Below are 12,896 nucleotides of genomic sequence, written 5' to 3'. Positions count from 1 at the left end.
AACTTACATCATTACTAACTTCTTATCAATAATTTTCCTCCAAATCAATCTGTTATCTGTCAAGACTCCAATATTATCAGATCTTATACTTCTGTCTTCTAAGGCACTTTTCACTGTATCAATCCACCTATATCTTGGTCTTCCTCTGGATCTTTTTCCTGCCAAACTGGGGAGAACACTTGTTTGCTAATCTTTATTTTCTTCCATTCTGTTTAAGTGACCATACCACCTGAGATTAGCACTGCTAACAATTCCTGGATGCTAATGATGTCAAGTTCATTCCTAATATCCTCATTTTTAATATGATATTGCCAGTGATGCCATCTGTTCATGTCCCTAATCTTTTCCAGGACTCGAGTCTTTGGTCAAGTGCTTTAGATCTAATCGAGCTCTCAGATCCATAAGTTAAAATTACCCAAATTTAATAACGAACAATGATAATGAAGAAATCAGCACTGATATAGAACCAGTAACGTTGGAAGAAGTAAAAGAAGCAGTAAAGGTATCAAAAAATAGAAAATCAACCGGATTAGATGACATAAATACAGAGCTTTGAAATATGACAGAGAATATTTACATTACAGATTCTTAAAATTAATAACTGTTGAGGAAATGTGAGGTTTCATCAGACTGGTTAAAAGCTAAAATTATATCTATATTTAAGAAAGGAGACAGAGATGATTATGGAAATTACAGAAGAATAAGTTTATTAAATACAGGTTACAAAATTTGCAGTAAACCCTGAATAAAAGACTTAGAAATATTGCAAACAATCTACTCTCAGAAGAACAAAATGGTTTCAGACATGGAACATGTACAGACAGTATGCCACCTTGGCTGACTGGGTGGTTAGCATATCTGCTCTCCATCCAAAAGTCTTTAGGTTCGAATCGCGCTGTGGGCATGGATGTTTGTGATTGTCTGTGGAAATACTAGCGGTGGTGATCGGCGGTAAATGGTGTTGGTGTAGCAGTGATCAGTGAGTGGATTGAGCTGGTGGAGACAGAGTTGTAGAGTAGGTGCCCTCCCTCGATGAGTCTTTGGACTTCCTGGAGGTATCAAATGATGATAATAATAATAATATTTGTGTGTTAAAACAAATTATTGGAAAAAGAATAGAATTTAATTTAATAGATTATGAGAAAGCTTTTGATAAAATGCACAGGGAAAAACTATAGAATATAAGGGAAAAACAAGGATATCCATTACATTTGGTACAAGCTATACAAAGTTTATATAAAGATACAAAAATACATTTACAGTTAGATTATAAATTAACAGAAGAGATTGAAATCAATCTGAGTGTCAGACAGGGATATGTAGCTTATCTCCAACTCTATTCAATATATATATACATATTGATCAGATTATTAAAATATGGAAAACAAGAAAAGAAGGTATCCAGTTAGCCAGAAGAGTTGTTATCAATACAATGTTGTATACAGATGATCAGATTATTATTAATATTATTATTAATATTAGGGGTGCTTAGGGGTCAAAACTGTATAACTGAGAGAAGACCTCTACATACCCTTTAAAGGAATGCGGAGAACCGACCAGGGCTTCTGACCTAATGTCCAATCCTCACCTTCTCGTGGTGCACCCTGTTGGGTATCTACTTTGATACTGAACGAACGACGATGGGCTGGCAATTTGGGATTTAGCCGACCAAATTCTATTCTTATTGGCTTAAACCAAAATACAAAATGATGGTACAACATGACAAATTTTCATGCTGGCTGGGGCGTCGCCCAGTTAAACAAGGACCCTGTTGTTTTTCCCCAGGGAACCAGGGTGAACAGGGAAAAGTCAGCTACCCGAACAAATTTAAAAGCACACCCCAACTCAACATCACCAGAGTTAAAGATTGGTACTATCAACATAAGAAGCCTGAATGGCAAAGAAATGAAGCTAGCTGAAGAATTAGATAAGTACCAGATCGACATAATAGGGGTGACTGAAACAAAAAAGGCAAAAAATGGTGAGATCTTTTTGAGCAATAAATACAAAATGTTATACTCAGGAAATGACAATCAAGGAAAATAAGGAGTAGCCATAGTATTATTATTATTATTTCGGGCGACTCCAGGAGTCCTTAGACTCATCGAGGGAGGCCCTAAACATCATGTCCACACAACTATGCGATTACATTCTCACAGTATCTATCATACCTTGTCTTGAACTCGTTCACCATCATAGCACCCACAACAGACTCTGGCAGCTTATTCCACTCATTTACCACTCTAAAAGTAAAGAACCCAGCTCTAACACCCCTGCTAACCACACTCTTGCCCAGCTTTCATAGGTGTCCGCTAGTTCTCCCACCACCAGTCCTGATCTCAAAAATATCCTCTGAATTAATCCTATAGAATCCCTTTAGCAATTTGAATGTCTCAATCATATCTCCCCTCGTCCGCCTATCAACTAGTTTCTGCAACCCACAAATCTTCAACCTGTTCTCATATGGTTCATTCCATAGACCTGTTATCATCTTAGTCACTCACCTTTGGATCCTCTCCACCTCCTCCCCATCAAGAAGGAACCGAGGTGACCAAATCTGGGCACAGTAGTCAAGATGATCTTATCAAGGCTCGGTACAGAGGTACAATAACTTGCTTGTCTCTGCTCATCAAGGTATTTTTCAACAACCAAGTGAGTTGATGAGCTGATTTAGCAACTTTTGCAGTGTGCCCATTAAACTTCATCTCCCTATCCACCAACACTCCCAAGTCCCTGGCCTCATCAATCTCTTGGACTACAGTTCCACCAATGTGGTATACTGCTGCTAATCTTTTCACACCAAAATGCATAACCTTACATTTTGTCACATTAAATTGACATCCATTCTCCTTAGCCCAGAACTCCAATCTATCTAAGTCATCCTGCAAGACTTTCACATCTTCTGCATTCACTATTGCCCTACCCAACTTTGCATCATCAGCGAACAAATGAATTGTTCCACTTAGATCCTTCCCTATATCGTTAATGAACAGATTAAACAGCAGTGGTCCAAGAACAGAACCCTGCAGCACACCACTAGTCACAGGCCGTCTTTTGGACTCTACTCCTGAATAAACTACTCTTTGATATCTCTCCATCACCAACCACCTATCCATCTCACCAACCCTATATCCATTCCCGTATTTTGTAGTTTACGGATTAGTATTCCATGTGGTATCCTGTCAAACGCCTTTGCCGGGTCCAGCAGTATCACTGTAAACCCATTTCCCTTATCCAGGCCGTCACCTTGTTATAAAACTTGAGCAAGTTACTGAAGCATGATCTACCCTTCACAAAGCCATGCCTGCCCCTGTACAGTATCTCGTTTTCATCAATCCATTCCTGTATTTTTCCCTTGACTACTTTCTCTAAGACATTGACAACGACTCCTGATATGCTGATCGGTCGGTAATTTGCAACCGTAGTCTTGGATCCTCCTTTATGCAGTGAAACTATTTTCCCCTCTTTCCACACCTTTGGGACTAAGCCAGACCTGAGACTCAGATTAAACAACATGGTCAAGGGCACTGATAATTCTTTAGCCGCTTCACGCAAGACCCGTGCCAGTATACCATCCAATCCCACGGATGTGTTCACATTAAGGTTCTGTAATAGACTAGTCACCTCCACTTCATTCATCACTATTCCCGTATAAACTAATGGTTCCTTCATTTTTTCAATGTCACCAACACAAAATATGAGGCTAATCTTGAATGGCAGGCGGTCTCAAGTAGAGAAATGTGGGCAAATATTGGAATGGGGAACTGGACAATCAGACTTATTTGTGCCTATGGTCCCACAGAAGGTTCTACTAAGGTACAAGTGGAGGAATTTTTTGAGGCTTTAGAAAAAGCAACTGACACAATGAAAAAGGAAAAGTTGGTCCTTGTTGGGGATCTAAATAGCAGAGTAGGAAGTGATTGTCAGACATATAAAAATGTTTTGGGGAAAATTTGGAGAAAAGAGCAAAGCTAATAATAATGGCAAATATCTGTTGGATTTCTGCTCAGGACATGGACTGGTTATTACTAACACCATGTTCCAACATAAAAATGTGCACAAATTCACATGGAGAGAAGAGGCAAGGAATAAGAAAAGTCTCATTGACTATGTTATTGTTGATAGTGATGTTTTCTCCCTGGTGCAGGACACCAGAGTGTACAGAGGATTTGAAAATGGAAGTGATCACTATTTAGTCTTGAGCAGGATAAAATTGAATTTCATATTGAAAAGAATAACATGAAAGAAAGTTTTAAAGTGAATAAAAGTTGAGCAGCTCTCAGATGTGAACTGCAGATCTGGCTGTATCAGATCTGGCTGAATCAGATCTGGCTGTATCAATCAGGGTTTTCTTCAAGGCAAGCCTTGAAGAAAACCCTGATTGATACAGCCAGAGAAGCATGTGGTGAGGTTGTCTGCAAGGACAGAAAAATCAGAACTCCATGGTGGACACAGGAAGTTAAAGAGGCAATGAAGGAAAAGAAAAAAGCATATCAAAAGTTCTTGGCAAATAAGTCAGCTTGTGCTCTTAGAGAATACAGAGACAAATGTAAGAAAGCTAAACAGTGTGTAAAACTAGCTAAACAAAAGTCATGGGAGGACTCTGGCAAGAACATAGAAAATAAATATCAAGAAGGTGGTAAGATATTCTGGAGGTTGTTGAAAAAGCTTAGGAATGGAGGAAAGAGTGCTGTAAAAGGAGTTAGAGATGATAAAGGTGACATGAAAACAGGAGAAAAAGATATCCTTGAAGTATGGAGTAATTACTTTGAAAAATTGCTAAATGAAACAAACAATGATAACACAGTGGTAAAAAACACTCAACAGGCATACAGTTAGGAATACATATCCATACTTGAAGTAGAAAAAGTCATCAAGGCTTGAAATGTGGAAAGGCAGCAGGAGTAGATGATATTCGACCAGAAATTCTGAAATATGGTGGTATAAAAGTCTTACAGTGGCTGCACCGCATAGTTCAGAAAGCCTGGACAGAGTGACGAATTCCCGATGATTGGAGTAGAGCTCTAATAGTACCCATATATAAACAGTGAAATAAAACTGAATATGAGAATTACAGAGGTATTTCCTTACTGACTGTTCCTGGCAAGATCTATGCAAGTATATTTGAGAAATGGGTGAGAAGAATTGTGGAAGAAAAGCTTGGTGAAGAACAAGCTGGATTCAGGCCAAATAGAGGCTTTCAGGATCAGATCTTCACTTTACGACAAATAGTGGAGAAAGCATAGGAATATAACAAAGATCTGTATTTAAGTTTTGTCGATCTGGAAAAGGCATATGACAAGGTGTCAAGAGAGAAGCTATTCAATATGCTACAGTTATATGGTGTCAATGGGGCATTATATCAAGTAATACTTAGTCTTTATTTGAGTTGTAAGTCAGCAGTTAGAATTGAAGGAAGTACAGGAAAATGGTTTAATGTTAAATCTCGTGTGAGACAGTGATGTACATTATCCCCTCTGTTATTCATTATCTATATGGATCACATTATGAAGGAAAGTGGTATTAAACATGATATCAGAATTGGAGATGTTAATGTCAGCTCTTTGCTTTATGTGGATGATGTTATACTTCTAAATAAATCTGCTACAAGTTTGCAAGATTCCCTGACTAAATTGAATAACTGTTGTAATAGATATGATATGAAGATCAGCATTAAAACGACAAAGAATGAAAATAGGTAGAATTGTTGAAAATGTCAACAGCGTTGTGAATGGAGAACCTGTGGAACAAGTAAAACGTTTCAGTTACTTAATCACGATTTTTAGTGAAGATGGTAAATTAAATATGGAAATAGACAACAGAATCAACAAAGCTGGCATGGTAGGAAGTCAATAGAATAAATTTATATGGAATAAGAGAGAAATTAGTCGAAACACTAAATTAGCTGTATACAAGACAGTGTTCAAACCAGTTTTAACTTATGGATCTGAGAACTGGGTCAGAAGTAAAATGACCAAAGACTAGAGACCGCAGATATGAGAGTCCTGAGAAAGATTAGGGGCATGAACAGATGGCATCGATGGCAATATCATATTAAAAATGAGGATGTTAGGAAATAACTGGACATTGTCAGCATCCAGGAATGTGTTAGCAGAGCTAATCTCAGGTGGTATGGTCACTTGAAGAGAATGGCGAGGAAAGATTAGCAAAACAAGTGTACTCTGCCAAGTTGGCAGAAAAACGACCCAGAGGAAGACCAAGATATAGGTGGATTGACACGGTACAAAGTGCCTTAGACGATAGAAATATAAGATCTGATAATGTTGGAGTCTTGACAAGTAACAGACTGATTTGGAGGAAAATTGTAGATATGAAGTTAGTAATGACGTAAATTTTTCATGTAGTATTATCATATCCTGTACACCCCTTGATGGGACATGTCAGGAAATTAATGATGATGATTATTAATATGATGCGACACCTTCAGGGAGTTCAAGGGCTCATCATGGGAGGGCACACTACTCTACTTTGCCAAATACATCTCATCCTCTCCACTGCTACTTAATTCTCCAACCATGACAGTACTATCATCAACGGTATCACCAACAACAGTATTTTTTGTCTTTAAATTCGTGTGTTCTGAAGGTTGATTTGTCTGTATGCGGGATGAAAAAATCCAAGTTTCCAACAGGGGAAAAAACCCTGCTGCCACCATATGAGATTGGCTAAGTCACCTTCAACTGAAAAAGCTCATATAAGGATTCCCCTCATCATGATGAGAATTGAACCTAGTCTTTTCCAATCGAAGGGCCAAATGTTACACTATTCTTCCAATTGTGCTACAGTGATTATATTACAAGACAATGGAGATGTTCTTCAAAAATCAACCCTTCGGAAATACTTTCACAAATGAAATGGTATTTAAATGTCTGGATCATGTTAGATCAAAAGATCCTAAATAATAGTTTAATTATTTAAGCTGCATAATAACATATCTAAAAGATAAAGATATAGATGAAAAAATAAAGAAATTTTGGAAAATCTTTGGTGTGTAACAAAAGGATACTAAATAAAGAAACAAGATAAGAAATTCAACTAAGATTTTATGAAATAATGGCCACTCACACTCTGTTATATACTTCAGAAACATGGACCGTTAAAAAGAAAGATGAAAGTAAAATACAATCTGCTTGAGATGAAATTTTTAAGAACAATTAAAGGTGCACAAAATTGGACCATATAAGAAATGAAGACATCAGAAAAGAACCAGATATTTATAACATAAATAAAAAGATCAAATAATATAGAGAGAAATGGAAAGAATATCTATTTAGGGTGGAAAGATATCGGCTAAAATAGGTGGACAGATACAGACCAAAGAGAAAGAGAGAGACCTGTGAATTAGAAACAGGCAAATGCCTAATCCTTGAAGAGAAGTATATGACTTTGTATCCATCTCCTTCATCCAGTGCAGCTGCCACCTTATTGTAATAAGTAAGTAGATTACTAAAACATGACCTCCCTTTAGCAGATCCATGCTCTCCATCAAAGATAATACGTTGTTGTCAACCCAGTTCCGGATCCAGATTGTAACCAGCCTTTCCAACACTTTAACTACAACACACCTGTCTCACAGATTAGCCTATAATTTGATGCTTGACTTCTGTCACCTCTTTTATGAAGGTACAATTTTCCCTTCCTTCCTTCCACTCCATTGGAACCTGACCCAGTGTAAGAATATGTTAAACAAACGTGTCAAGGCAGATGTCACCTCCCTTGAACATTCCTTAAAATATGTGGTGATATATCATCAAGTCCCACATCCTTATTAACAGCAAGTTTACTTAATATCCCATATACTTCTTGTTCATTCACAGGTTCTCCTCCTCATCATCCACTGCTCTCAAACTCTCCATTAACAAGGATGAAAGACCTTTTTGAACTGCTTAATAAATATCTCAATTGTATCCTCTGTAGCAGTTGTCCTTATACCATTTTCTCCAATCAGTGCCATTCTACCATAATCGTTCATATTTTTGCTGGGTCCTTATTGAAAGAATACCGTCTGGGATTTTTTTTTTTTTTTGGCTTCATTAGCTAACTGCTGTTCATACTGAGCTTTTGCTACCCTTAACAACCAAGTCATCCTCCTTGCCTGTTCAGTGTATTCCTTATGAAATTGAATATAACACCCTTGTAATGCTGCCTCCCTTCTTATTTTCTCTGTATTGCATGATTAATCTCATAATTTCACACCACCTTATGTAACCTTTTGACCTTTGAAATACATTTAGACATTGCTTCTACTAAATAGTTCCTGAATGTCATCCAAGCAGCATTGATCTTCTGAGCTTCTCATAATCACCAGCCTTCTAGTTCCACATATACCCTTTCCTCACAGAAATCCTCATATGGCTGGCAACCACCTAGGTAATCACTTCATGGTCATCTCACCAACTATAGGGAGATTTGACTCCTCATTTATAATGACATCCTCTGATGAGATTATCAAATCCAAGACCCCAATCCTTGTGTGCCCTCTGTTACATACTGCTGGAGTTATTTGTCCACAAAAACTCAATTAACTCCTTGTCTTTACTTCCAGTTGCTATCTGCTCATTCCAATCCATATTGCCATAATTAAAATCAACCATAATGATCAACCTTTTCCCATTTGCTTTGCTAATTTGTTAATACATTACCTTCCATATTACCAGATCTATAGCAACAGCCAACAAAATATTTCATTCTATTCACCTCTATCTCACACCCTACTGCCTCAAAACCATTACCACTATTTCTCCCTTGCATCTCTGCCTTGTATGAACATAACTCTTTTCTATTATCAATAGCACTCCATCTCCCCTTTTTACCATTCCTATTTTCATGAAATATATCATACCCTTCCATCAGAATGTCATCCTCATCCAACCATGTCTCACTTATTCCAGATTTTTTTGGATGAATGAACTCAATCAATGCATCCATTTCAATTCCTTGTTTCTGATACTTCTAGCATTTGTATACAAACATGATAGATGTTATAGATCTCATTCCTGGATCTATAACAAGTTTCACTGATACCACTTATTAGATGCGACTTCTCCATACTTTCCTCGAGCCATTTCTTTTTCTCTTTAATCATCCCAGAATCCTCTTCATATCCCAGGTTATCCTTTTCCCTTTTTTGTATATACAGGCATTTACATCCTCTTGGAGGTTCAACCTTTCTCTCACTGTGTTCCCCTGTCCACCCTGAGTCTCCCCATTTCCTTGTTTGTTTTGCGTACTTGTTTTCTCATTCTCTACACTCATGCTGCTCACTTCTTCACTCATAAACACCACTTGAATCTCTCTTTCCTTACTCTCCTGCTCTTTCACATCACTCTTATTTGCTCATATTCATTTTCTGCACTCATTACTCTCTCTTCCAGCAGCAGTCTTTCAAAATGACTCACACTGGAACCATTCAAATGCAGTCCATCACTGTTTTATAGTTCAATTTTTCCTTCATACTTATTCCACATACTTCAAACTACACTGCTTTCTCTTCACACATTTCTGCTAACATGTCATTCATAATCCTTGCTTTTCAGCTCATTTCCTCACCGTCATATCTGGGCAACAACTGACTATGTTTCCTATTACACTATTTTCTTTTACCCTTCTCAACAACCTCTTTATATCCAATCTTACATTTTCCTTGTTCCCAGTTAAGTCATTTGTCCCTGCTACCACTACCAACTCCTTTACTCACTTAGTCCTCACATCTAATGCCTCAATCACTGTTCATTTTACCACCAGAAAAACAAATCTTGTGCGTCTTCTCATTTACAACACCTCTAATAATCTAATTAAATTATCAGTAGTTTAGTTATTGTAACTTGCATATGTTATGGTATGTTAACTTTGGTAAATTCTACTGAAATGTTTTCTGTGAGAAATAATTTACTGGTTTTTGAATGATTTCTTCTGTTAAAAGAAGAAGATGATAATTAGATTTCTATTAACAAACATCTTATGATCATGAATATCTCATTATGACATTCTTCAAAATTTACTACTGAAACTTATTATTGAGTTTATATTATAATAGCAAGTACTATTCTGGAGTATACAGTTTTGGAATTGCCATCTCTTTCTCATATTTTCACCTATCATAAAGTTCTGTTGCAATGGAGTTTCCTAAATGAAAGTAATCAGTCAGTACTAGGGTCATTTATGGTAAGTTCCCACTTTTACATCTCCAGGTTTTTTTGAAAACGATTATAACTATTATAAGTATTATATTATATTATAACTATCATAATATATTATTATTATTATCTGAGACCTCCAGAGAGTCAAGGACTCATTGAGGGAGGCTATAAATCACCCAAACAAGCTGTCATACCTTCCCTTAAATTCATTTACACTAGATGCACTCACTACCCCTAAGGGCAAATTATTCCACTCACTCACTGCTCTCTGTGAGAAAAACCTAGCTCTTACCCCTTTCTTGACTGTGAACAAACTTAACTTCCATGGATGCCCCCCTTGTTCTCTTCCCACCTTCCATATAACAAAACGTTTCATCAGACGCTATCCTATAATACCCATTCAAGGGTTTATAGACCACTATCATATCTCCACTCTTTCTCTGGTTAATCAGAGTCTGTGATCCACATACTCACAATCTGTCCTCATAATCTAAATCCTATAATTATTAAAATTATTATGTAACACATCCAGGGAGTCCAAAGACTCATCAAGGGAGGACATCTGCTCTACAACTACCGTCTGTTAAATTCTGAATGGAGATATTTATAATAATAATACTTCATTCATAATTAACATCATCTACCATATCATAAGCAGGACTTATTTAAATTTATTCTGTTAGTTTCTTGCTTATAAAATATTATTCATGTAATTCCTTTTTAGTTTTGTTAGTTAATTATTTAATTATGTAAATTTTAAATATATTATAGACATGAAAAGCCTTTATATAAGTGTCATTTATTTGATTTGCTTTATTCTTTTAATAATGATATTAGAAACTGTAATGTATGTAATTTTAATATATCCAGAAGATTCTTTGTGATATCATTTGATTGGTTGTTGTGAGAAAACATACAAATTTCTCCTAGCGCATGTTGGAGTGTGAACTACTATATACGAGGGGAAAAAACAAGTTTAATGTGAGCCTAATGGATGAGAACGAGTTACTGGCAGATAAAAGGAAGGAGTGGATACAAAAATGAAAGTAAAAAAAGTGAATTGAAGAGGGGAGTATAGAGAAAGGTAGCTGGAGACTGGAGGGGAATTTTGACGTGCCGAAAACGGAATTTAAAGGACCGGGATTCGCTTGGTATTTTAACTTATCTTTTTCTGAGTTGGATTTATATCAAAACTTCCTAGCACCTAGCAGTGAAGTAGTGCAGGAAATAGGATAATACGTATAAGAAAAAAAGAAAAAATAAGTAGATAATTTAAACCAAGTGCATAAACGTTATATTCTCCCGAGTCTATAAATCAGTCGCGGAAGTGGAAAATTCTTTTAAGTTTGTGTTACTACAAAGTAAAAGTCAGCAAGGACTTTAAAATTATTGTTCAATCTCCTTATGATGTGATGAAGCTATATCCTGGTAAGATTACCTTTACTATACTTAGTGAGAAATAACGAAAATTAATTCCACCAAAAGTAAATTATTCCTAGTTGCTGTATTCAGCGAGTCAAGATTTAATGTATGATGTGCTAAGACTTTTCCCTCTTCAAGTGATAAATGCTATATTCCTTTTAGGAATGAACACTTAATAAATGAATTAAGTGTTCATTGACTGAACAAGATTACTGTGAAGCTTATTTGATGTAATTTAGGAATCTCGAACTTACAAGAATTAAAATTGATTGACTGAGCTTAGAGAATTACAAATGAATGTCTGATGGTTCATGAGTTGTATTCTTTGTGAATATCTTAAACTGATTTGATATTTAAAATGTTTTGAAATGTAACCTTGATCAGAGTAAAGTTATGATAGAAGTCCTTTGTAACAAGAAGGATAAGATCTGTTAAATATAATCTTTAATTATAAAGTTTAAGCTCATCTGAGTAGTATACTAGAATCTTAATGAGAGCTTTGTATTCGTTTAATTGTAATGGGTGGAATGAGTTTGAGGGACGAAGTGAGCTGTATGGGAGCGATGGACTGCATTTGAGTGGTTATGGTGTGAGTCGCTTGGAGAGACTGCTGCTGGAAGGTAGAGAAGTGAATAGAGAGAATGAATCAGATTGAGAGGGGAGTGATGTGGAAGAGCAGGAGAGTAAGACAGGAGAGATTGAAGGAGTGGAAATGAATGTGGAAGTGAGTGGTATGAGTATAGAAAATGAGAGAATGGGTGTTCTAGAGGAGCAGGGAAACGGCGAGGCTCAGGGTGGACAGGGATACACAGCGTGAGAAAGGTGGATGCTCCAAGAGGAGGTGAGAGAATGTGTAGGCAGGAAAGTAATGGGATGATCAGGGATCAAAAGGAAACAGATGGAATTGCAAAGGGTTCTAAAATGAAGAAGCAGAAAGGGAAATGGCCCCAGTCCAGCATGGAGAGATCACATCGAGTGAGTGGTATCAGTGGAACTAGCTGTAGATCCAGAAATGAGTTGTTGTGTTTGTATACCAATGCTAGAAGTATAAGAAACAAGGCGGATGAAATGGTTGTACTAATTGCGTCTGTGCACCCAGAGATTGTCGGAATAAGTGAGACATGGTTAGATGAGGATGACATCCTGACAGGAATAGAGATGGAAAGGTATGATGTGTTTCGTGAGGATAAAAGGGGTAAAAAGGGAGGGGAGTGCTATTGATGATAGAGAAAGAGTTATGTCCATACAAGGTAGAGATGCAAGAGGGAAATGGGGCCAGTGGTTTTGAGGCAGTATGGTGTGAGATAGAGGTGA

At 36.8% G+C, this 12,896-nt stretch overlaps 1 protein-coding gene across 1 annotated transcript in view; it reads left to right on the top strand.

Annotated features, from left to right (window-relative positions):
- LOC150105173 (meiosis inhibitor protein 1-like) overlaps positions 1 to 12,896 on the top strand; it is a 335,005-nt gene that overhangs the window by 55,550 nt on the left and 266,559 nt on the right. Inside the window, exon 5 of the mRNA XM_090395130.1 lies at positions 10,058 to 10,185. Coding sequence (XP_090251256.1) covers positions 10,058 to 10,185 — 128 coding nt within the window. The remainder of the gene's footprint in view (positions 1 to 10,057; positions 10,186 to 12,896) is intronic.

The sequence above is a fragment of the Typopeltis vanoorti genome, chromosome 7, assembly GCF_054136105.1.
Source record: "Typopeltis vanoorti isolate ZY-2024b chromosome 7, IOZ_Tvanoo_1.0, whole genome shotgun sequence".
Lineage (NCBI taxonomy): Eukaryota > Metazoa > Arthropoda > Arachnida > Uropygi > Thelyphonidae > Typopeltis > Typopeltis vanoorti.
The sequence above is the reverse complement of the archived record's forward strand: the minus strand, read 5'-3'. Positions and strand labels throughout refer to the sequence as shown.